Source organism: Anguilla anguilla, chromosome 16, assembly GCF_013347855.1.
Source record: "Anguilla anguilla isolate fAngAng1 chromosome 16, fAngAng1.pri, whole genome shotgun sequence".
Taxonomy (NCBI): Eukaryota; Metazoa; Chordata; class Actinopteri; order Anguilliformes; family Anguillidae; genus Anguilla; species Anguilla anguilla.
The window spans coordinates 4,660,476-4,682,781 of record NC_049216.1 but is presented as its reverse complement, the minus strand read 5'-3'; the positions used below and the strand labels follow the sequence as shown (position 1 = coordinate 4,682,781).

The window sequence follows — 22,306 nt, the reverse complement described above, 5'->3', positions numbered from 1 at the left end:
ATAGATGTTAAAATTTTATTTGTTGGTATAGCATGTGCACAGAGTAGATTATTTTAAAAGCATGTTGTGCCTTTCCATAAATTTTAAGTGGGAACTACTATCTTTTCATCAGTATAGGGGTCTTAAGATATCTGGAGGTCAAAAATCTGTCCAAAACATCTCTGAAAATTAAAGGACGTGCTAATCAGTTCCTGGGGACTCTACCAGTTGCAGTCTGGAGTCCAGCAAGCTGGCCCTCATGATCAAGAATCTTGTCCTCCAGAACTTCCCCTGGTAATCGCTTTCCAGAAGCGCGATCATCCTGCAACCCTCACACAGCTTTGGCTACATTTTTACCCCCAAACTATCACCCTGTCTCTCCCAATGTCTCGTGTAAGTTACTGCCGAGACGGAGGCACCAAGACCACAACTTAAAATCGCATGGGTGGCTCCAGACAACTAGCAACATAAACCAGAGAGGAAAAAATAAGGCACTTTTAGCTGACATTAAATTTTGAATAAATAACACAAAAAATGACTACCTGCTGCAGAATCACTCTGGTTATAATCAACTAACTTAGCTAGCTTTTACTAAATAGCAATGACTGAAGGAACCCATGTGCTAGGAAATGTTTAATTTAGATTATAAGATTACCAGATTATAATAAACTACAGCACGTAACAATAAAGGAAAACTGACTACAATTATATTTTGCTCCCAAGGGGGTGAAAAACCACAAAAACCTCCAGTTGGCAAGAGGGTGACCGAATTAGCTAACTGGCTATGTTACCCTAATGACAACAAAGATTTTCACCCTAGGAGCAAAATCATCTTATCTTACTTATAATATGGTTTTTTTTTTTTTTAACTTTAACTTTTATGTTTAATCAAGTTCCCTTTGTCTCATTTTTTGTTCTAAAACTCTGAAACCATTCAGTGTGACACATGCAATAATAGAGGAAATCAGGAAGGGGGCACTGCTTCACTTCTAGTTTAGGACTTTCCATAACTTTCCTGACTTAGCCTACACTTTGCGTCTGTGTATTATAATGGGTAAGGAGCTAGTCTTGTAACTTAAAGGTCACAGGTTCGATTCCCAGGTAGGACACTGCTGTCGTACCATTAAGCAAGGCACTTAACATGCATTGCTTCAGTATATATCTTACTGTATATATAATGTATAAATGTAAATGCTGTGTAAAACGTTGTGTAAGTCACTCTGGATAAGAGTGTCTGCTAAATGCCTGTAATGTAATGAATTATAAGGTCTGTTTCAAAGGCCTACCTGTCATAATGAACAAGCTGGGTCTTGAACGAAATCCTGTATTATGTGCCAGAGTACCAAGATCCATAATGTAAGCATTAAAGCTTAATATTATAATTATACTTTTGCCAGTAGAATCATGTAGCCAGGCAGCTAAAGTTCAAGTTCAAGTATAGCACATTTCTTACGCAAAGAATTCCAATGTGCTTTATACAAAATGCACGCTTGCATATATACATATACAAAAAGAAAAAAGAGAAGTTAAACTGATTCATGAAATATACATGGGAAAGCAAACACGGACTGCATACACATTGATAAATTAAAGAGAAAAAGAAATTAAAATATGAATGCAATATATATGAAAAAGCATTAGTCAAACACCATGGAAAGGAGGACAGTTTTGAGCCCTCTCCTAAAATTGGCAAGAGTTGGAGCCAGTCTTAAATAGTCCCGGAGGCTGTATAAGTATGTGGGCTCATAATAACAGAAAGCAGCTTCACCAGATCTTTTACCTCAGGAACTACTAAAAGGCCTGTGCCAGATGGCCTCAGGGACCTGGTTGGTTCATAACCCACAAGCAGGTTAGAAATATACTGTGGAGCCAGGCCATTCAATTCTTTATAAGCAAAAAGTAAAATCTTAAAATCAATTCTTGAGGCTACAGGAAGCCAGTGCAGTGATCTTAGTACAGGTGTAATGTGATATATTTTCCTAGTTTCAGTCAGAATTCTGGCTGCAGCATCCTGAAGGAGCTGGAGTCGTCTCACAGCGAGGCGGCCATTGCAGTAGTTCAATCTACTAGTAATAAAAGCATGCATCAGTTTCTCTAAGTCTGGTTTTTTGTACAAAGCTCTTTTTTTTAAGGTGATAAAAATACTGATATTGTGACACTACTGATATGACTTAAAATTAAGGTCAGCATCCACAATGACACCACTATTCTTAGCTTGATGGGGTCATTCCTATGTTCCCAGGGTCCTAGGTTCCCTGGATTTATATGGCACATAATGGGAACATGTCAAAGGGTCCTATGTTCCCAAGGTCCTATGACCCTGGGAACATAGATGCACTCCCACACTGGGAACATGTTCCCAGTATGCTCCCGATTCAATAGAAGAGGACCGTGGGTTGAACTCTGTGGAAGAACACATGAAATTCTGACGTTTTCAGAAACCAAGTCATCAATAGAGATAAAATAATTCCTGTTCTGTAGGTAGGTCCTGAACCAGTGGGGAACAATTCAATACGTCTTTATTTGCATTTGTGTTTTAAGACACATTACACAATGTCTGAAGGCCACAAGCGTTGCATGTAGGTGTTATTCAGACATGTTGAAACCTCACACATGTCGAAAGACACCAATTCCATAATACCGACGACATTTTACAACTAAGGCACATTTAACGAAAATAGCCTATTTGTTTGACCGCTACAGGTCACAGTTACCACCAGTTTCAATAATAATTACGTTATATAGCTAAGTGCTTTGCTTTGGACAAGGGTTGGAACATATCGGGTTGCAATCGATTAATGGAACATACAACTCCCGGTGAGTCTGCAGGACCCTGGATGCATACGCCTGCAGATGCCCTATACTTGACAGTACAACGCAGTCCAAGAATAGTTAGAGTTTTCTTCGTTTTCTAAACGTGAGAAAAGCTTACCAAAACAGTAACGTGTTTATACACAAACAACCCGTGTGAGAAAGCAAAATGAAAACTGTTTGAAACACGTGTTTTTTCTAATATTACGGAAATGCCGCTTACAGCCTTTCTATATATATTAATCCGCTCCTTCGGAGTTGAGTTTGAGAAGTAGTACCGGTTGGGGGCAGTGGGAAGTGTCCCGCAGCAGATCAGCTGGTTTAAAGGAAATTCCTCAGCAGTAGGCTATAACTTCTTTGTTACCGATTTAACTGTACGAGGCATACCATTTAACTTTGGAAATCACATAAGAAGAATATATAATTCGTTTGGTAATGACAGGTGAGTTCACTTTACAAGAAATTATAGCCATTCAGTGGAAGGGTTTCGCTCTTGTCAGTGACTGACTTCCCTACAAGCTAGCAAACTGGTCGATTGTATTAGAATTGATGTTGATAGGTAACTAACACTGTTAGCTGTTGGAAGAGAAATTCATATTTCATAAATCAGGTGTAACGTTGCTAAATATCTTAGCTAATTAGACACCACTAAGTTAGCGAAACACTGTGCTACGATAACTCGTGTCATCAACACATTTATTCGCCTTTAAGTGAACTAAAGGCGGTGTTGCTTTTTAGTTTCCCTTACATACGAGCTTGCTAACTTGTTTTTCTGTGTATGTGTCAAGCTGAGATTTTGCTGCTCTACTAAATAGATGCCAGCAAGACTTTTCAATCAGCGTGATTTATTGACATGCGGCTAACTTTAGTCAAATGCTCATCAGCTAATACTAACAAAATGAATTTTTAAAAAGCTATGCGTGTAGGTGAAGTTAATTTTGAAATGTACACGCTTTTTAAATAATGCATAATATAATGCTAATGTTTACTAGTTCTTTCGCGAGGTTTTGCTTGTGAGTAGCTTGCGAGCAAGCTAGCTCGTCGGCTAGTATTATTTGTTTTACTGCGACCGGAGTCCCGTGATGCTCACATTCTAGCGTGCATAGCACTTCGCATTCTACATCAACTGGATTAATGCGCGGTCGCGCCACGGAATTTCCCTGAATTTCCCTACTCACTCTGTCCCGTTGGACGCTGCTGTCTGAATAACAATTGGGCGCGCCGTCCACCTAGCCCATCTTATTATAGAAAAGGTTGTATTGTCTGGTTTGTGTGTACAAACGCTACGAAGTCAACATGATTTGTTGACCGTGGAATGGCTACGTTTGCTGGACAGTTGAGAGGACAGATGTCGTACAAGATTTAATGGATGCATTATTGAGTGCAAATATTCAAATTGAAAAAAAGTTTACAGAGCCTAAATTAAGTGCAGTTTGAATATGCATGTAAGAAATGGAGGAACTGGTCAAGTCAGCTGACAGCATGTCTTATCAGAGGAGTCCACAGACAATTGTGTTTTGCACATTTTAGTTGTTCTGCAAGGAAAATGCATTTCATCCACTTTATAAGTTATTCTTGCCCATACCTTGTACTTTGACACTGTAAACTACACCACAGTCATGAATAGCATCAAACAGTGCCTAGTGAAATTGAGTTTGATTTCTACAGTGTAACTGCTAATTTAGGGTATGTGTTGAAAGCATACAATGAAATTCTGGGGGCTGATGTCATAATTCAGTTTGTTTAGCTTGCAATGCTCACACTGTGGTACTCGCAAGGGGCATTTGGGCTAGCAGTTTCCCAGATTCTAGCAAATTCATCAGAGCAGTCAACTGGATTTTCAAGTATTGTCCAAGCATAAAGTTGCTCTGGCACACTCCATGGAAGCGTGATAGTGTGACACAGTGTTCCAGGTTTGCGGATCTGGAAATGGACATCACACCTAGCCTCTGCACTGTAGCCTCACAAGAATGATACTGGTGTGGGTGAGTTTTGGCCAGCCATATCCTCTCTGCATGTCTTCCTTGTGTTCGTGTGGGTTTTTCTTTGGGCTCTCCGGTTTCCTCCCACACCAAAGACATGTACGTGAGAATAGGTGTACGCCTTGACCAAGGCACTGGCCTCAGAACTGGAGTTAGTCCCTGGAGCTGCGCTGTCTTCCTCAAGTCATTTGCAGAACATAGCATTAGGGCCGGTGTGGGTGTAGGCTTTTGTTTGCACATTTTCTGAACTTAATTGATGTAGGTTGCTGGGGAAGGTGCAATGTGATACTTACCTGACAAGAAGGCTCCGTCACCCTCTTAAAGAGGTATGAATGAATTACACAAGATAAACTGGTGTTCCTAATCATACGTCATATTAAGTAGGCCTAATTTTAATTTTTATTCCACCCGGTCAGATTAAGTGTTCTTTTTAACTTAATTTTGCAATTGGCATTCATCCCACTCCCAAATCTAATTCAGAAACCTTTTTTCGAGTCATATGATGGCAGACAGAGATGTGCATGAGAGCTAAAATGAAATGAGAAGGCTGTTAGGACAGCTGTAGATCTTCAAGTTTTTATTATTTTGTGGCTAGCTAGGGGTTATTGTACAGCATATTGAAAACAGATAAACGCTAAACTGATAATTGAGGGGGTGATGCAGGGTCAAGGGAAAGAAGACTGCATGAATGAAGTTAGTTTGCTGATGGGTAACCTTCAGCTGCCAATGAAGCTCCCATCAAAAGGGAAACAGGGAACATATGATGGTGCGGTTGCTTCTCTCGAAAGCTGTGATGCTCTGCCATGACTGCTTGTCACGACCGCAATGTAGCGTATTCTTCGTGTTTTGTCCAAGTAAAACATTACCAGCAGCTAGCTAGACCAGAGCTTGATTACCACAAGGGTCTCCAAGCCCTGGGACTCGAGGGAAGTTGTGCACAGGAGCTCTAGACAGTGACTTAATAACAGAAACTCTAGACTGGAACTTAAATACAGGGGCTGTGGCCTGGGAATTTCTGCACGGGGACTGTAGACAGAAACTTAACACCTAATCCTGGGGGACCCCTTAACAGGGTGGCAGGGGAGTGTTATAGTTTGTGAAATGGGATTATAACTGAGAGATTGATTTGATTCCCTGGTGGGTCACTGCCGTTGTACCCTTGGACAAGGTTCTCATGCCAGAATTGCTTCAGTAAATATGCAGCTAAGTAAATGGATGGTATCTAAAAAGATAAGGTGTATAAGATAAGATAGGGCCATCTTCTCAGTTCCTGAATGTAGTGAAATGTGAGAACAGGAGCTCTGGACTGCAAGCACAGGAACTGTCAAGAGGAACTTAAACACAGGAACTCTCGGGAGGAACTTAAACGCAGGAACTCTCTGGAGGAACTTAAACGCAGAAACTCAAGGCCGGGAACTTGTGGCTCAAACTTCACCGCATCAATCAGCAGCTGCTTCAGATCAGTGATGTTACAAAGAAAGGGAGGGACAACAGATACAAAATCACAGATACTCAATCACCGGAACTGTGGACAGGAACTTGAAAGGGAACTGATAGCATATACAGTTATATCTACTCTTTACCAAACAAATGTTATCCACTCAGCGGTGTTTAGATGAGTTTGCGACCAGTTTGCCTTGGCTGACACATGACCCATGGCTGTGTCCGAAATGGTTTAATTGCATACTGTTGAGTATGTAAGTTGCATGCAGCTTGTGTTCTCAGTAGTAGACAAGCAGGCCGTTTCAGACATGGTCCTTGTTTATTTGATCTCAAATTCAAATTCAAGTGAGCTTTGTTGGCATGACATGGATACACACTGCCAAACCATGAAGAAATACAACAAAAAAGAACAATCATGTATATGGAATACGTGTCTGTGTGTGTGCGTGTGCGTGTGTGGGTCTGGGTGTGTGTGCGCATCTGGTATTTGTGTATGTTAGCTTGTGTAATGTCATGTAATGCGTAAAAAATTATGTGCAACAATGAGGGCAAAGTTGAACAATAATTTAAAAAAGAATATGGAACATGAAAAAATCGGTCTCTCTCCTCCCCAGCAGGTGAGAGGTGATCACCATGCCCTCTCTGCCCGTCGTGCCAGAGGCCTACAGCCATGTCCTGGCCGAGTTCGACTGCCTGGACCCCCTGCTTGCTGCCTTGCGCCTGGACTCCGGCCGGCTGAAGGTATGACCAGAGCATCGAGGGGGCCTGTCTGTTACAAAGCTGTTGGTTTCCTGCAGAGCGAAGGGTCCAGTTACACTCAATACAAGCCAGTGCTCGCTGCTGGAGATTTCATGACTGGTGCTGGCAGACGGTGTTTGATTAGTGCGGTCTGACAGACTGTACAGCTTGCATCACCCTGTATCACCCTGTATCGCACACGCGAGTTGCGTATAGGTTTTTTTTTTGCTTCATTGAGCAGTGTGTTTGGTCTTTATTTTAGACTTCTAAAAGCAAAAGTCTTTCACGTTCAAAATAATGACATTCACGGTTTTCTATTTTGACCTTTGTATTCACGGTAGCTTACAGTATCTGTTTCTTGCTTGCTGCTAGTGGGATGGGATTGTTCTCCTTGCGTTCTACTGTTTAAGTGTTTAACTGTGCTGCTAATACATGTTGCACTTGCAGCCAAAGCGATTAGTAGTTCAGTGCTCTGCGTTCTTGACCTGGTACACGGCAATGCAGTGCTTCCACCACTCTTTTCTGCATTTCAGTGCACCTGCTTGGCAGTGTCCAGGAAGTGGTTAGCGCTGGGTACTTCTGCCGGGGGTCTGCACCTCATTCAGAGGGAGGGCTGGAAACAACGGCTCATTCTGACACACAAGGTACTCCACACCTCTACACTTTACACACAAGGTACTCCATATCTCTACACTTTACACACAAGGTACTCCATACCTCTATGCTTTACACACAAGGTACCCCCCACCTCTACACTTTACACACAAGGTACTCCACACCTCTACACTTTACACACAACGTACTCCACACCTCTACACTTTACCTCTACACATTACACACAAGATGCACCACACCCCCACCCCTCACCCTACACAAGGTACTCCACACCTGTACACTTTACACACAAGGTACTCCACACCTCCACCCCTTACACACAGGATACTTTACACGTCTCTAGCCACAGCACTTGACATAGTCCATGCTAACGTACATACTACACTTTATCACTTTCCCACTATGTACTTACGTTGTTTTCTTTAAGTGAGATGTATGCTCTTTAGGCCATTCTTTACTGTCGATGCACATTCTTGATTTTCATGGCACTTAGAAGTTAATCATTGACGCTTCCAGGGTCGAACGTTCACTCCTGATGTTATGCTACTTTGTAAGTCGCTCTGGCTAAAAGCGTCTGATGAATAGCAAAATTGTTATTGTAGTATAACCTCAAACAGATGTTTCTGATGTGCCCTGCCATCCAAATTCAGATGTGACACAGCTGCGCTCAAGCAGACACACACAGAGAGCCGATAGGTTAAAATGCTCTGTCCTCCTCTGCTCAGGAAGGATCCATCACGCAGGTCGCTTGCTGCCCCCACGATGACGACTTTGTTGCTGTTGCTACGAGGTAACGGCAGCACCGTGTTAAAGCCTAATTTAAATTTTGTCACATGACGCTTTCGACCAGTATTGCTCGACAAAAATGACGGATTTTCAACTGGAAAAAAAATGTCAAGCGACACCTTTTTCAATGTCCTGTACCGCTATAATTTTGTCATGTGGCGAACCACGTCATGGTTTATTGTGCAGTGTAATTGGACAGTTTACAAAACGTCCAATTACAACAGAACATTTCAGGTATAAATAGCAAACATCCTGCGACACCTTCATTTTTGCAGTGAGTTGTAAACTACGCTTTAGGCTATGTTTGTGTGTGGTCTGGAAAGTTGAACATTAGTTCCGCAGGGTGTGTGAAAGTGTGTGTGTGGTGAGCTGAGGTTGCATGTTTGACCTGTTTCCCAAAAGTCCTGCTTCGGGCAGTAATGTTTTGTGAGTCTTTCAGTGAATTGAGTGCTTCTTTGAAACTATGTCTGAACGTGTTGTTATGCTTTTTTCTGGTCTCGGTGCAATCAGAAAATGGCGGACGCAGTTAAATTGCTTGTCACATGCTGATGCATGTGGTTGGGGACTTTAAGCACAAAAATGCAGTCAACAGGATGGGAAAGCAAGAACAGAAGTCTAGTGTGGGGTGAAATGTCATTAGGAAATGTCATTTTGATTGCTAAATTGGACTGTGTAGCAGCATATTGTATTGAAAATTTAACCTTTTCGGGTGTAAGATCACAAGTATATAATTATAATGTTCCTAACTGAACATTCTAATGATAATGGAACAATCACTTCTGATAACGGAAAGCAACGGAGTTCTAGAACACCGACTTAGTATTTTGAAAAAAAACATTCCAAAAAACCTGCTTGTCAATGGGTTAAGTTAAATAATTGCCTAGGCACACCTTTAGCTCCTCAGTGCTATTCCATTTTTCTTCACGGTTCTCTCGACTCTCATTGGTCTGGACCATCATCTGACACTTCTGTGCCAATCACAGACAAGTTAAAAGAGCAAATCCACACTTGCTTGCCAGGAATCTGAGAGCGTGTGTCTACTTACTAGTATCTCAGTAATTTTACTATTTTAAATATCCTGTTCTCTGTTATGTTTTGAGAAATAAATAATGGCTGTCAGCGAGCAATAACTACGGCTAAATCCTAGCAAGTAAAATATACTAAGATTACTTTACTAATTCCAATAATAATAATGATAAGGATGAATAGAAGAAGATGATGTATAACTTCCGGAAAGCAGTTGGAAGTCAAAGCAAGCCCCAGTGAACCGAAAAATATGTCCCAAAACATCACATTTATTTGAATGGAACAGATCCAGGCTTGTGTAGGCCAGCAGTGTGTCTGTTAAGGAGTCTTTTTCACAGTCAGGGGCTAGTGGTGGTATTGAGGTGGTGGTGTGCAGGAGTTTTCATTTTCAGTCAGAGCCTGGTGATGATGGTGATAAGGTGATGTTATGGAGTTTTCTCATCTCAGTCAGAGGTTGGTGGGGTGTTAAGGTGTTTCTGAGGAGTTTTCAGTTTCAATTTCAGTCAGGGGCTGTTGGTGTTAAGGTGATGTTAAGAAGCTTTCTCATCTCAGTCAGGGCCTGGTGGTGTTATGGTGGCGTTAAGGTGGTTTCTTATCTCAGTCAGGGCCTGGTGGTGTTAAGGTGGTGTTAAGGGGGTTTCTTATCTCAGTCAGGGCCTGTTGGTGGTGTTAAGGTGGTGTTAAGGGGGTTTCTTATCTCAGTCAGGGCCTGTTGGTGGTGTTAAGGTGGTGTTAAGGGGGTTTCTTATCTCAGTCAGGGCCTGTTGGTGGTGTTAAGGTGGTGTTAAGGGGGTTTCTTATCTCAGTCAGGGCCTGTTGGTGGTGTTAAGGTGGTGTTAAGGGGGTTTCTTATCTCAGTCAGGGCCTGGTGGTGTTAAGGTGGTGTTAAGGGGGTTTCTTATCTCAGTCAGGGCCTGGTGGTGGTGTTAAGGTGGTGTTAAGGGGGTTTCTTATCTCAGTCAGGGCCTGTTGGTGGTGTTAAGGTGGTTTCTTATCTCAGTTAGGGCCTGGTGGTGTTAAGGTGGTGTTAAGGGGGTTTCTTATCTCAGTCAGGGCCTGGTGGTGTTAAGGTGGTTTCTTATCTCAGTTAGGGCCTGGTGGTGTTAAGGTGGTGTTTTATCTCAGTTAGGGCCTGGTGGTGTTAAGGTGGTGTTTTATCTCAGTCAGGGCCTGGTGGTGGTGTTAAGGTGGTTTCCTATCTCAGTCAGGGCCTGGTGGTGTTAAAGTGGTTTCCTATCTCAGTCAGGGCCTGGTGGTGTTAAGGTGGTGTCTTATCTCAGTCAGGGCCTGGTGGTGTTAAGGTGGTTTCCTATCTCAGTCAGGGCCTGGTGGTGGTGTTAAGGTGGTGTCTTATCTCAGTCAGGGCCTTGTGGTGGTGTTAAGGTGGTGTCTTATCTCAGTCAGGGCCTGGTGGTGGTGTTAAGGTGGTGTCTTATCTCAGTCAGGGCCTGGTGGTGGTGTTAAGGTGGTGTCTTATCTCAGTCAGGGCCTGGTGGTGGTGTGGGAGCTTCAGCTGGAGCGGAGAGGGCGCCCCGAGCGGGTGTCGGTGTCCTGGGAGCATCGGGGCGGCGCCGTGACGGCGCTCTGCTGGGACAGCGCCGCGCTCCGCGTGTTCGTCGGGGACGCCGGCGGGAAAGTGTCCTTCCTCCGCGCCGGGTCCTCCAAACTGGGAAAGGTAGGGGACACGGCCTCGCTCTGTAAACGCGCCGACCACCTGACCGCGGTCCCCCGCTCCGCAGATTTTACACTTCACTACTGTGGGAAATCTGTAGTTTTTGCTGAATAATTATTTACTGAGTAGGCGTACATGTAAAATGTCTGAAATATATCCCATTGTAATATGTGTATCGTGTAGCCTTACACACACGGTACGATGCTTAAATGTTCCCTATGAGCGGCCGACACTGATGTGATACTGTTATTATCAGGCATCCCTTGAAGGAAAGCAGAACACGTTTGTGGCTTTATTACGTGGATGTGTGGCGCCGTATCAGAATTCTGTGTGGATTGCCATCGTCGTTATTTCTCTGGGAAAACCCTGGAAAGTGCCGGACTCTCTGTGCTGTATCGCCGTGAGGTGTGCCCCAGCAGCCCATAACCTGGAAGACTGCTTTCCTGCCGCCCCGATGTACGCCTGCCTGCATTTATCTGGGTTCTGTTTTAGCGGGGTGGGGGGGGAGCGGAATTGCTGTTTGGCAGGGGGAAAAGATCGCCGTGCCGCTTGTGTGTTCGCAGGGGTCCGCGTTCGTCATCTTCCCCGTTCAGACCATCACCACGGTGGACTCGCGCGTGGTGCAGCTGGGTTTCCAGGACAACCGGCTCCTGGTGTCCTCTCTCAGCCGCTGCTACCTGTGTGACACGGAGAGGTGGGTCCCGCCGAGCCCAGTACGCCTGTGCTGCTACCGGAGGTCCGGTGCTGGGGAAATTTGTTGGGTAGTGAGTGGGGCTGCATTGGGTTGTGTGCGGCTGTTTTGGCTTGTGAGTGTGGCTTTGTTGGGTTGTGAGATGAGATGTGTTGGGTTATGAGTGCAGCTGTATTGGGTTGTGAGGGGAGATGTGTTGACTTGCGTGTGCTGCAGTGTTGGGTTTTGCGCACAGCTGTGTTGGGTTGCGAGTGTGGCTGTGTTGAGTTGAGAGTGGGGCTGTGTTGGGTTGCGAGTGTGGCTGTGTTCAGTTGAGAGTGTGGCTGTGTTGGGTTGCGAGTGTGGGGCTGTGTTGAGTTGAGAGTGGGGCTGTGTTGGGTTGAGAGTGGGGCTGTGTTTAGTTGAGAGTGGGGCTGTGTTGGGTTGCGAGTGTGGCTGTGTTCAGTTGAGAGTGCGGCTGTGTTGGGTTGCGAGTGTGGCTGTGTTGGGTTGCGAGTGTGGGGCTGTGTTGGGTTGCGAGTGTGGCTGTGTTGAGTTGAGAGTGGGGCTGTGTTGGGTTGTGAGTGTGGCTGTGTTGGCTTGAGAGTGGGGCTGTGTTGGGTTGTGAGTGTGGCTGTGTTGGGTTGCGAGTGTGGGGCTGTGTTGAGTATATTTGACCAGGCCGTTCTGCTCTACAGGGAGAAGTTCTGGCGGGTGGGCAATAAGGAGAGGGATGGCGAGTACGGGGCCTGCTTCTTCCCGCAGGGGCGTGGCCTGGGAGCGAGCCAGCCCCCTCTGCTCTACTGTGCACGCCCCGGCTCCCGCGTGTGGGAGGCCAATTTCAGCGGAGAGGTTCTGAGCACACACCAGTTTAAACAGCTGCTGGCCTGCCCCTCTCTCCCACTCATCTCCTACAGGTACCCCCACTCTTCCTGCTCCTCTCTCCCACTCATCTCCTACAGGTACCCCCCCTCTTTCTGCCCCTCTCTCCCACTCATCTCCTACAGGTACCCCCTCTCTCCCTGCCCCTCTCTCCCACTCATCTCCTACAGGTACCCCCACTCTTCCTGCTCCTCTCTCCCACTCATCTCCTACAGGTACCCCCACTCTTCCTGCCCCTCTCTCACACTCATCTCCTACAGGTACCCCCACTCTTCCTGCCCCTCTCTCCCACTCGTCTCCTACAGGTACCCCCCCTCTGCCCGAACCCTCTCTCCCACTCTGACCCCCTCCCTACCGCGTGTGTGTTCCCAGGTGTGACCCTCAGTACAGTCCGGCCCAGCGGCGCCCCCAGTCCATCGCTTTCCCCAGACTGCTGTGTCTCAGGTACCGGCGTGTGCCAGCTGCCTGCCTGGAATCCTCAGCTAGAAAAGCAAAATGTGTTTGTGTGTGTGTGTGTGTGTGTGTGTGTGTGTGAGACCAATTGCAAGCACTAGTGTGTAAGTGAGGGTGAGTTCTGTAGTGGCTGTGTGCTGTTTGTGTCTCTGTAAGTGTGTGTGCTTGTGTGTGTGTGTGTGAGTTTGTGTGTGTGTGTATGTGAGACCAAGTGCAAGCACACACGAGTGTGTGAGTGAGGGTGAGTTCTGTAGTGGCTGTCTGCTGTTTGTGTCTGTGTAAGTGTGTGTGTGTGTGTGTGTATTTACACGCATACCAGCAGTACTCTGAGAATTGTCTGTGTTCCCGCAGCGATCAGAACCTGCTGACCTGGACTGACTCTGCCATGTACATCTTCGTACCTCAGAGTGGTCAAGTCCTGCTCTGGACGGAGATTAAAGGTGAGGGACGAGTCCTTCCGTGACCTTCCGTCTGAGGGTGAGGGGACGACCTTGTGGCGCTGACCTCCTGTTTCCCCTCTCCTACCCCCCCTCCCCCACCCCCCGTTCGCAGATGTGGTGGACGTGGCGGTCTTCCGCAGCGAGCTGTTCTGTCTCCACGGCGACGGGCGCCTGTCGCACCTCTCGCTGCTGCCCGCCGAGCGCTGCGCGGAGCGGCTGCTGCGGCGGGAGTCCTGGCCGCTGGCCGCCGCCGTCTGCTGCATGTTCCAGCACGCCGTCGCCCCCTGCAGGGTAAGGCTGGCGCTACGCTTTTTTTTTTTTTTTTTTTTACCACGCTACAGTTTTGCGAGTCGCGGCTCGACTTGGAGGGAAGCGCTTGTGGAAGGCTCTACTGGTGGACCGCGGGTGCCTGTGTCTACCAGTAGGGGGTCGCTAGTGTGCAATGAGAGAATGTAATCCTGGCCGAATGAAATACTTCCTTCCTTGGGCGATGCTAGCAGCAATTATGCATTGCCCTGTGGGTCTGGCTTCCAAACCAGATCCGTGGGCTAGAACAGTGCCTTAGGATGATGTACCCAGCAAACCCCTTGAGTTTCCATGTAGCAGCTTAATGCCACACTAGAACTCGAACCTGCGTTTAGTACCCCTACCATTAGACCCCAGCTGATCTCTCGCCACACCCCTCACCAGGAGCGACATAGCTAAGACCGATTGTCTGGCAGTCGGAGGGTTGCCGGTTCAAACCCCACCCTGGGCGTGTCAAAGTGTCCTTGAGCAAGACACCTAACCCCTGACTGCTCTGGCGAATGAGAGGCATCAATTGTAAAGCGCTTTGGATAAAAGCACTATATAAATGCAGTCCATTTACCATTTACATCACAGGTAAGGAAGATACTTCCCATCGACCGCCTGGAGTACCTGAGGTCACAGCTCAGCAACTCCACCCACCAAGACCTCATCAGCCAATTGGAGGAAGTCATCGCCAAGCTGGAGCCCCTGGACTCCGCCTCCAGCAGCCGAAGAAGCAGCATCTCGTCACACGTCAGTCTGAATGCCGATTAAGAAGGCTAGAAATATTAACGGGCGAGATCTAGTCACAAAATTTACAGAATTGAAAAAAAAAATTTGCACTACCTTTGTCCAGATTACCAGTTGACATTATTGTCACTCCTCAAATCTGGGGGCTAAAGAGTTATACGCTCAGAAGTGTGCTGTGGTGCTATTCACTAAATTGTGCTAATTCAATTTTTCTAATGTTCTATGTTAACAGTTTATATTGTAAATATATATAGGACACTTTCTCTGGCAGTGACAGAGAGCATAGTACTATTAGCACAATTGATTTGCTGTTCTTAAACTGTGTTCCCCCTGTACAATATGGGACTGGAGCTTCATGAGCTTTCTGAAGGACTAGAAAAATCTGACTAATTTTTGAAGATAGTTATTTTTTATCAATGTATTTTAGAAATGTTATTTTACTTGTAACTGTATTGTTGAAGATTCACGAAGGGTTTGTTGTCTAGGAGAGTTTCAATGTGCTGGACTGTGGGATCTATCGGGTCATCAGCCGCAGGGGTAGCCAATCGGATGAAGAGACAAGCTCCCTTGTTAGCCAATCAATGTTAGAAGAGGAACGGCTCAAGGAATTTAGCTTTATTCAGGAGGACGAGCCAGTGGATCAGGGTGAGTGGCGTTCTTTTTGTTAGGCCAAAAAAGGTGCAACCTCGCATTCAGTCTCTTTCGTAACTTTCCAGAATTTGTGGGCGTTGTGGGTGCCTTAGTGTAAAAGTTACATTCCAACTTCCAATTCAACATTCAGATTTCATATATATGCACATTCTATGTTTTTTTGTATTAATTTGATCTTTATTACATTTGTGATATCAATGAACCAAAATGTTGCATGAAAGTTTTTTTTACATTTTTTTAAGAAACACAAAACCAGTTACATCCACTGTGTTTTCCACAGCATGGTCATCAGTTTGTTGTATTTGAGTAGTTTTCCTCCTGTGTCTGAGCTTCCTGTGCGTGGTTTGCCTGCGTCATTCTCTCACCTTCATCCCTTCATTTCTCCACCTCCCTGCTCCTCTATCCCCATCCCTCCGCTTCCTCCCCCCCTGCATCCCACCCCTCACCCACTCCGCCTCCCCCCCCGGGCTCCGCCCCTCTGCTCAGATCAGCCACCCGAGCGCCCCGAGCCCGATCGCTCTGAGGCCGGCCTGCAGTTCCACCTCCCTCTCTCATTCCGCCCCAAACCCCCCCGTGTGGCACTACAGGCCGTCAGAGACAGGTAAGCCCTGCCCCGGGCCCATCACTCCTCCCATCAGCCTATCACAGGTAAGCCCTGCCCCGGGCCCATTACTCCCATCAGCCTATCACTGGTTAAGCCCCACTTCCATCAGCCTATCACTGGTGAGCCCTGCCCTGGGCCCATTACTCCTCCCATCAGCCTATCACTGGTTAAGCCCTGCTTCCATCAGCCTATCACAGGTAAGCCCTGCCCCGGGCCCATAACTCTTTCCATCAGCCTATCACAGGTAAGCCCTGCCCCGGGCCCATTACTCCTCCCATCAGCCTATCACAGGTAAGCCGTGCCCCAGGCCCATTACTCCTCCCATCAGCCTATCACAGGTAAGCCCTGCCCCGGGCCCATTACTCTTCCCATCAGCCTATCACAGGTAAGCCCTGCCCCAGGCCCATTACTCCTCCCATCAGCCTATCACAGGTAAGCCCTGCCCCAAGCCCATTACTCCTCCCATCAGCCTATCACTGGTAAGCCCTGCCCCAAGCCCATTACTCCTCCCGTCAGCCTATCACAGGTAAGCCCTGCCCCAAGCCCATTACTCCTCCCATCAGCCTATCACTGGTAAGCCCTGCCCCAAGCCCATTACTCCTCCCATCAGCCTATCACAGGTAAGCCCTGCCCCAGGCCCATAACTCCTCCCGTCAGCCTATCAGAGGTTAAGCCCCGCCCCCTGCCCCCTAAAAGCTCCTCCCATTAGCCCTTTGTTCATCTCCTTCCTCAACATATCACCCCTGAATGACAAAACAGTCCTTAAGAGTGTCGACAAAATGGCATCATAATTGGAAAACATTGGTAATCCATGGGAAAATATGTGATATGCGCATATTTTAACAACTACAGTTCAAGATCCATCTGGCTGTCACAGTAGCCAAATATTACATTTCATGCTGAGAGGATAAAAATGGAACCTTTGGCCTTGTTTTGATCTGGCGATGCAGCCAAACGGGTGACAGGGATGGACTTTTGACCAGTCAAATTCCTTAGTGAGAAAGATATGCAAAGGCATGCGTAAGCTCGACCGTTTTGATTCACACTTCAAAAGAAGGACAGAGAAAGGGTTCCGGACTGAGAGTGATGATGTAATGTGACTTTCTTCTGCTCCTCAGGGACGCGCAGAGCCCTCTGCAGCAAACTGAAACGCGCGCTCAGGGCTCGTCCGCCTGACGCTAACTTTGACACCTCCTGGACAAAACTGTAAACAGCAGTGGGGAGAAATATACGATTGTGCATCTTCAGCGGATCGCATTCAAATTTGCAACGTAGTTTGAATACGCCAGTGGGCTGTTTGTGTACCAGCGAGCAGCTTGCCTAGCTGGAAAGTAGCGCCGCATCCATCCAGCTAGTTAGTTTCCCAGCTGTGTGTGACCCCTGTAGTGTTTCAGTGGCCGCCTGCCAGCTAATGAATACACGGTTGCAATGTTTAACTTTTATAGGTAGCACAGTCTGGGCAGCTGTTTAGCTAGCTACAAGTGTTTCTGCAGTGTTTTTCCACATTCACTGTTAGCGTGTGTGAAGTATAGCAGTGTAATTCCAGTAATTCCACTGTATAAGATGCCTTTGGTGGACAGGAGGACATGCAAACACTGTATCCATAATTCCCTCACATGGAAATTTGATTTATGCAACTATTTTTGCTTAGACACATGTCATGAACATAAGCACATGTTACTATGAGCCTGTTTTTATTTTTTTATTTTTTTTAAGTAAATTTATAAAATACATACATTTCCAGCGCCATCAGTGTCTATTGGTTTCTCATTTTCAGAAGTTCATCTACTGCACATTGATTACATAGCTAGCTACCGTATAGCTATCACAGTCTATGATCATTTAGTTGGCTAGTATGTAGCTGTTGCGCACTAGTACATAGTATAGATAACTACTGATTGTTGTGCTTACTGATTATTGACATTGTATAGCCTGTAAGCACTTTGATTAAATAGCTAGCTAGCTTAACTACAGCAACGGTTCTGGTTTTCTGGCTTTGTTGTACAAACTTGTGGTGTCGTCAGATTCTGTTTCATAAAGTCATGTGCATCACAAACAACGGGAATACACAAATGTAATAATAAATGTTAGCCTAGCTTGCTAGCTTCCACTAATTCTTTTTTTTTTTATACCAGAAAGCTCTATACCATTAGTTTGATGCTTCAAGATAACGCAGAAAATATTATGCTGTTGCGGTCTTTCTAACCACAGCTGCAGTTTCTTTGGCTTGAGCACTCAAGTAATTTTTCACAAATATGCTTTTCCTGAGTGGAAACGGACTCTCAAAGGAGAAGTCTCTGTGTGTGTGTGTAGATTTCAGTCTTTTTAATGTGTATTTTTAATCATAGAATCATGAGTGCCAAACTTGCCTGTTTTTTTTTGTTTTTTTTTGTTAGTTCTCATAGTGGCTGCAGTTTTCTCTTTCAGATTAGGCACAATTATAAAGCATAAAGCTTCAGCCGCAGTATCTATGCACTAAATTTGACAGTTAATTTGGCACCCAGATATGATTGTAATGAACTCATTTGCATAATTCACAGTCTGAAATGTTTTTGGTTTGTGGTGTCCATGTATGAATTTCCCAAATCTGATTTCTTGAGTTCCATAAATTATGTTTAAACATAAGTTATTGTGTTTGAGGAACTCTTGTTGTTTTAAAAAAAAAAATATATATGTATTTAAGGTGGTGGAAGACCAAATATGGCAGAGCCAGCTCATTGTAATTGAGAACACGGATAGTGTCATAAGGGCTAAGCACTTATGGGCAATTTACTGGTTATTTTTTTGGACTTCACAGTTTGGCCACAAATATACTAGATTTATAATCTGAACCTTGTGGCCAGTGGGAATTTATGGAGGCCATTTCCCCCTAGAAACGTAGTTTAGTGAGTTAATGTATAAACATAATAGCGTAATAAAGTAGTGAAGAACAATAACCCAGCATTGTACTGCCTTGCATGGGAAAACCCAAACAACTTCGATGCTCAAAAGTCACATTCATCGCAGGTGCGTGAATTAGGACGCGAGTCGGTCGTGCATTTGACCGCCTACACGCCCAGCCGGCTCGGTGGCGTGGGCGGCCGGTTCCCTGTTTTCGTAAAGCAAAAGAGAACCCGAAACCCCTGACTCTGGAGAAGGAAGTGAGACAAAATGGTGGCGCACGGACGGCCTGCGAGGTCGCGGCTCGGTGCTCGCGACAAGGCGCTCGGCAGACGTCCGTGCTGAAACGCGGCGAGGAGCGGTTGACCCTGGGTTGAGTGACGCCTCCCTCTCCGTCTCTTGATAATCTTTCATAAACGCTTGAGGGGAACCGACTTTGCAGCACATCAGACCTTCTTCTGCCGGGTTTTTGCCGACTGTCCCTAAGGAAGTGATGTAGGGGAAGGAAGGTTTAAATGCTGTATACACAGGTCTGTATTGTAAGCCCCTTATGTGTCTGATACGTTTGGGATTGGGGGAGGGGCCTTGATAGTATGGTTGTGGCTTTTTACAGTTACTTTAGTTATTGCAGTTTTTCCTGCTCTATTTTTATCTTACTTATATTCATGTGTCATGCGTTAAGTCAGCAATGATCAGTGACTCTGATGAGCCAACTAATATCCTATCTAACAGTAATGATAATCTATTATAAGTAATCTGACCTATTTTCGCTTGGTTTCTTTGTGGTAGCGCTGGGTATTGCATTACATAACAGCTGCATTAGTATTTTTCTTTGAGATAATGGTATAAATTTTGTAAGTGTAGTCATCTATGTTAATAGTACCTCATTGTCCTTAACTTTGAGTCGCAAGTTTTAGCCAGCGGTACATTTGTACTCTTAAGCATTATACTTCATTTAACATTATTATTATGAGCCTGGTAGGCAATTAACTGCATCATAAGTAATTCAATCTGATTCCCACACGTGAGAGAGCATTACGTCTGATATCATGTGGATGTCAACACGTCCTCCCTCCTGTAGCACGACACCACAGATAGCAAGACCTGCACGACAACAAGGACCCAAGCTTCTTAAAAAATGGTAGATTTGTTGTATTTTCAAATTGCAGAACTCTGCTTCCACACTCCCTTAGCCCACAATTTTACATAAATAGTCAGACCGGTTTCGTGATGAAAGACCAAACTGTTAAAAGTCGAAGGGAAGCGGTGTATTAAACAATGCTTATGAATGTGAACGCTCAGAAACTGAACTAAAGCTGTCATGCAATGGAAGTAAGATTTTGAGTGAGAGAAAATGAGAAATTTCGCAGAAGATAAGGTATTTAAAGCGATGAAACTTTTTTTATTTTTGTCATGTAAGTTTGATAAAAGTCAATCCCACTTTTGCAAACGTTTCTAAATGTTTTACTGTATTTAATAAAGGAGGCATTTCCATATAACTGCTGTGGTTGCCACACTTTTGCGTGTGCTACTTACCTCCAGTTCCAACAGCGTCCGTTTGCAGGATTACATGGTGTTGTGTACCTGAAAAAGAAGTGGTGACATGTTAGCCTCTCTTACAGAAATGAGCTTTCCACCTGTCTTTACCATGCTACGATGCCAATATGAATTCTGTGTAGATATTTGCTTTCCTCTTTTTTTTTGTTGGCTGCAGACTAGCCTTTCTGATCTGACTCATGTCTGTCCCATAGATTCTTGTGAATGTGTAGTGATGTGTTTGGGAGGCTGTTACTTTCACCACCTGGTCACTGCAAAGAGGAACTAGAAGTATGTTTTTTGTGAATGAAAGGGGAACAGCTTATATTAGTCTTAGACTTTCGAGCGTGACGGAGGTCGCACGGCCCAGCAGTTTCTCCACTTTGAAGGACCGCTGGAATTGTTTGTGTTGTTTTTGGCTCAGGGTATGATCCCTGCGTTCGCTTGTGTACCTCAGTGTCTCCAGCTTTGTCAAGAAGACCACGGAGAAGATCAACACCCTCCAGATGAACTCCGAGCTCTGGGCTCGTCCCGACCTGAAGGAAGGGGGGCAGAGTGATGTGGCGGTCACCAGCACCCCAATCTCCGAGGAGAGGGACGAAGAGTGAGTCAATATTCTATTTATTGATGACTGCCATCATGTCATAAATCAAACCCCATATTTTATAAGTAACGGCTTAATATCTGTACAGTATGTAGAAGTAATAGTCTGAAACTTTTAGTGTAGCTTTTAGTAAGTTTTATTATCATATTTCTTCAGCAGGTCATTGTACCTTTTTTTAAATATACATTTTTTACCGAAATTGCCTGACTATATCCGGTTCCTACCCTAATTTTGAATATTCAGTGACTATTTGTAGCTGTGTTCATACACAATCCCCCACTAACGATTCACGGAGAGTGAAGATAACTGCTCCTGTACTCCTCCAAAAGATGTGGTTTCATCATCCTACCGCAGACTACATTGCAGTCCACAGCTAGACTCACATAGAGTAGAGTCAGAGAAAGACCTTTCATATGAGAGAGATGCTCCCTGGAGGAAACTCATTGCTGTCTATATCAGGAGTAGGTTTATGTTATCTCAATGTGGAGCTTGTCTATGTGAGAGAGATGCTCCCTGGAGGAAACTCATTGCTGTTTATATCAGGAGTAGGTTTATGTTATCTCAATGTGGAGCTGGTCTATGTGAGAGAGATGCTCCCTGGAGGAGACTCATTGCTGTTTATATCAGGAGTAGGTTTATGTTATCTCAATGTGGAACTTGTCTATGTGAGAGAGATGCTCCCTGGAGGAAACTCATTGCTGTTTATATCAGGAGTAGGTTTATGTTATCTCAATGTGTAGCTGGTCTATGTGAGAGCGATGTCCCTGGAGGAGACTCATTGCTGTCTATATCAGGAGTAGGTTTATGTTATCTCAATGTGGAGCTTGTCTATGTGAGAGAGATGCTCCCTGGAGGAAACTCATTGCTGTTTATATCAGGAGTAGGTTTATGTTATCTCAATGTGTAGCTGGTCTATGTGAGAGAGATGCTCCCTGGAGGAGACTCCTTGCTGTCTATATCTAGACATGGTTGTTTAAACAGCATACAGTTTTTTAACTTAGACACGATCTAAATTAGTTAGGTATTAACCGTGTGCACTGGCGTAAATGTTCACAGGTTGATGTTATTTTTATGTTTAATTTGTTGTTTGTATTTTTATCGCACAGGTCGAGTGCCGACTCTCTTGGTGCAGATACGCACCTCCAGGAGCTGAGAGAGGCCACTGACCGAGCAATGTGAGCACTGCAGCCCTGCCCATGGACCCCACATACACACACCTACACATGCAGCTCTGCCCAGGGACCCCACATACACACACCCACACATGCAGCTCTGCCCAGGGACCCCACATACACACACCCACACATGCAGCTCTGCCCAGGGACCCCACGTACACACACACCCACACATGCAGCTCTGCCCAGGGACCCCACATACACACACCCACACATGCAGCTCTGCCCATGGACCCCACATACACACACCCACACATGCAGCTCTGCCCATGGACCCCACAAACACACACCCACACATGCAGCTCTGCCAATGGACCCCAC

General features: G+C 45.4%; 1 protein-coding gene across 5 annotated transcripts in view; it reads left to right on the top strand.

Annotated features, from left to right (window-relative positions):
- The first annotated feature begins 3,074 nt into the window (after nt 1–3,074).
- Nucleotides 3,075–22,306, top strand: part of hps5 (HPS5 biogenesis of lysosomal organelles complex 2 subunit 2) — a 28,349-nt gene continuing 9,117 nt past the window's right edge. For 4 of the 5 annotated variants that reach the window (XR_004762786.1, XR_004762785.1, XM_035395645.1 and 1 more), the window contains exons 1-15: nt 3,075–3,232; nt 6,830–6,956; nt 7,487–7,597; nt 8,294–8,358; nt 10,863–11,055; nt 11,616–11,746; nt 12,421–12,639; nt 12,977–13,048; nt 13,409–13,497; nt 13,610–13,788; nt 14,380–14,538; nt 15,021–15,180; nt 15,673–15,787; nt 20,664–20,810; nt 21,917–21,985. Coding sequence is in view for 3 of the 5 variants with exons in the window: in XM_035395645.1 (XP_035251536.1) it covers nt 6,849–6,956; nt 7,487–7,597; nt 8,294–8,358; nt 10,863–11,055; nt 11,616–11,746; nt 12,421–12,639; nt 12,977–13,048; nt 13,409–13,497; nt 13,610–13,788; nt 14,380–14,538; nt 15,021–15,180; nt 15,673–15,787; nt 20,664–20,810; nt 21,917–21,985 (1,817 nt within the window). In the remaining 2 variants the exon portion in view is untranslated. The remainder of the gene's footprint in view (nt 3,233–6,829; nt 6,957–7,486; nt 7,598–8,293; nt 8,359–10,862; nt 11,056–11,615; nt 11,747–12,420; nt 12,640–12,976; nt 13,049–13,408; nt 13,498–13,609; nt 13,789–14,379; nt 14,539–15,020; nt 15,181–15,672; nt 15,788–20,663; nt 20,811–21,916; nt 21,986–22,306) is intronic. The other variant, XM_035395646.1, reaches the window with a different exon arrangement.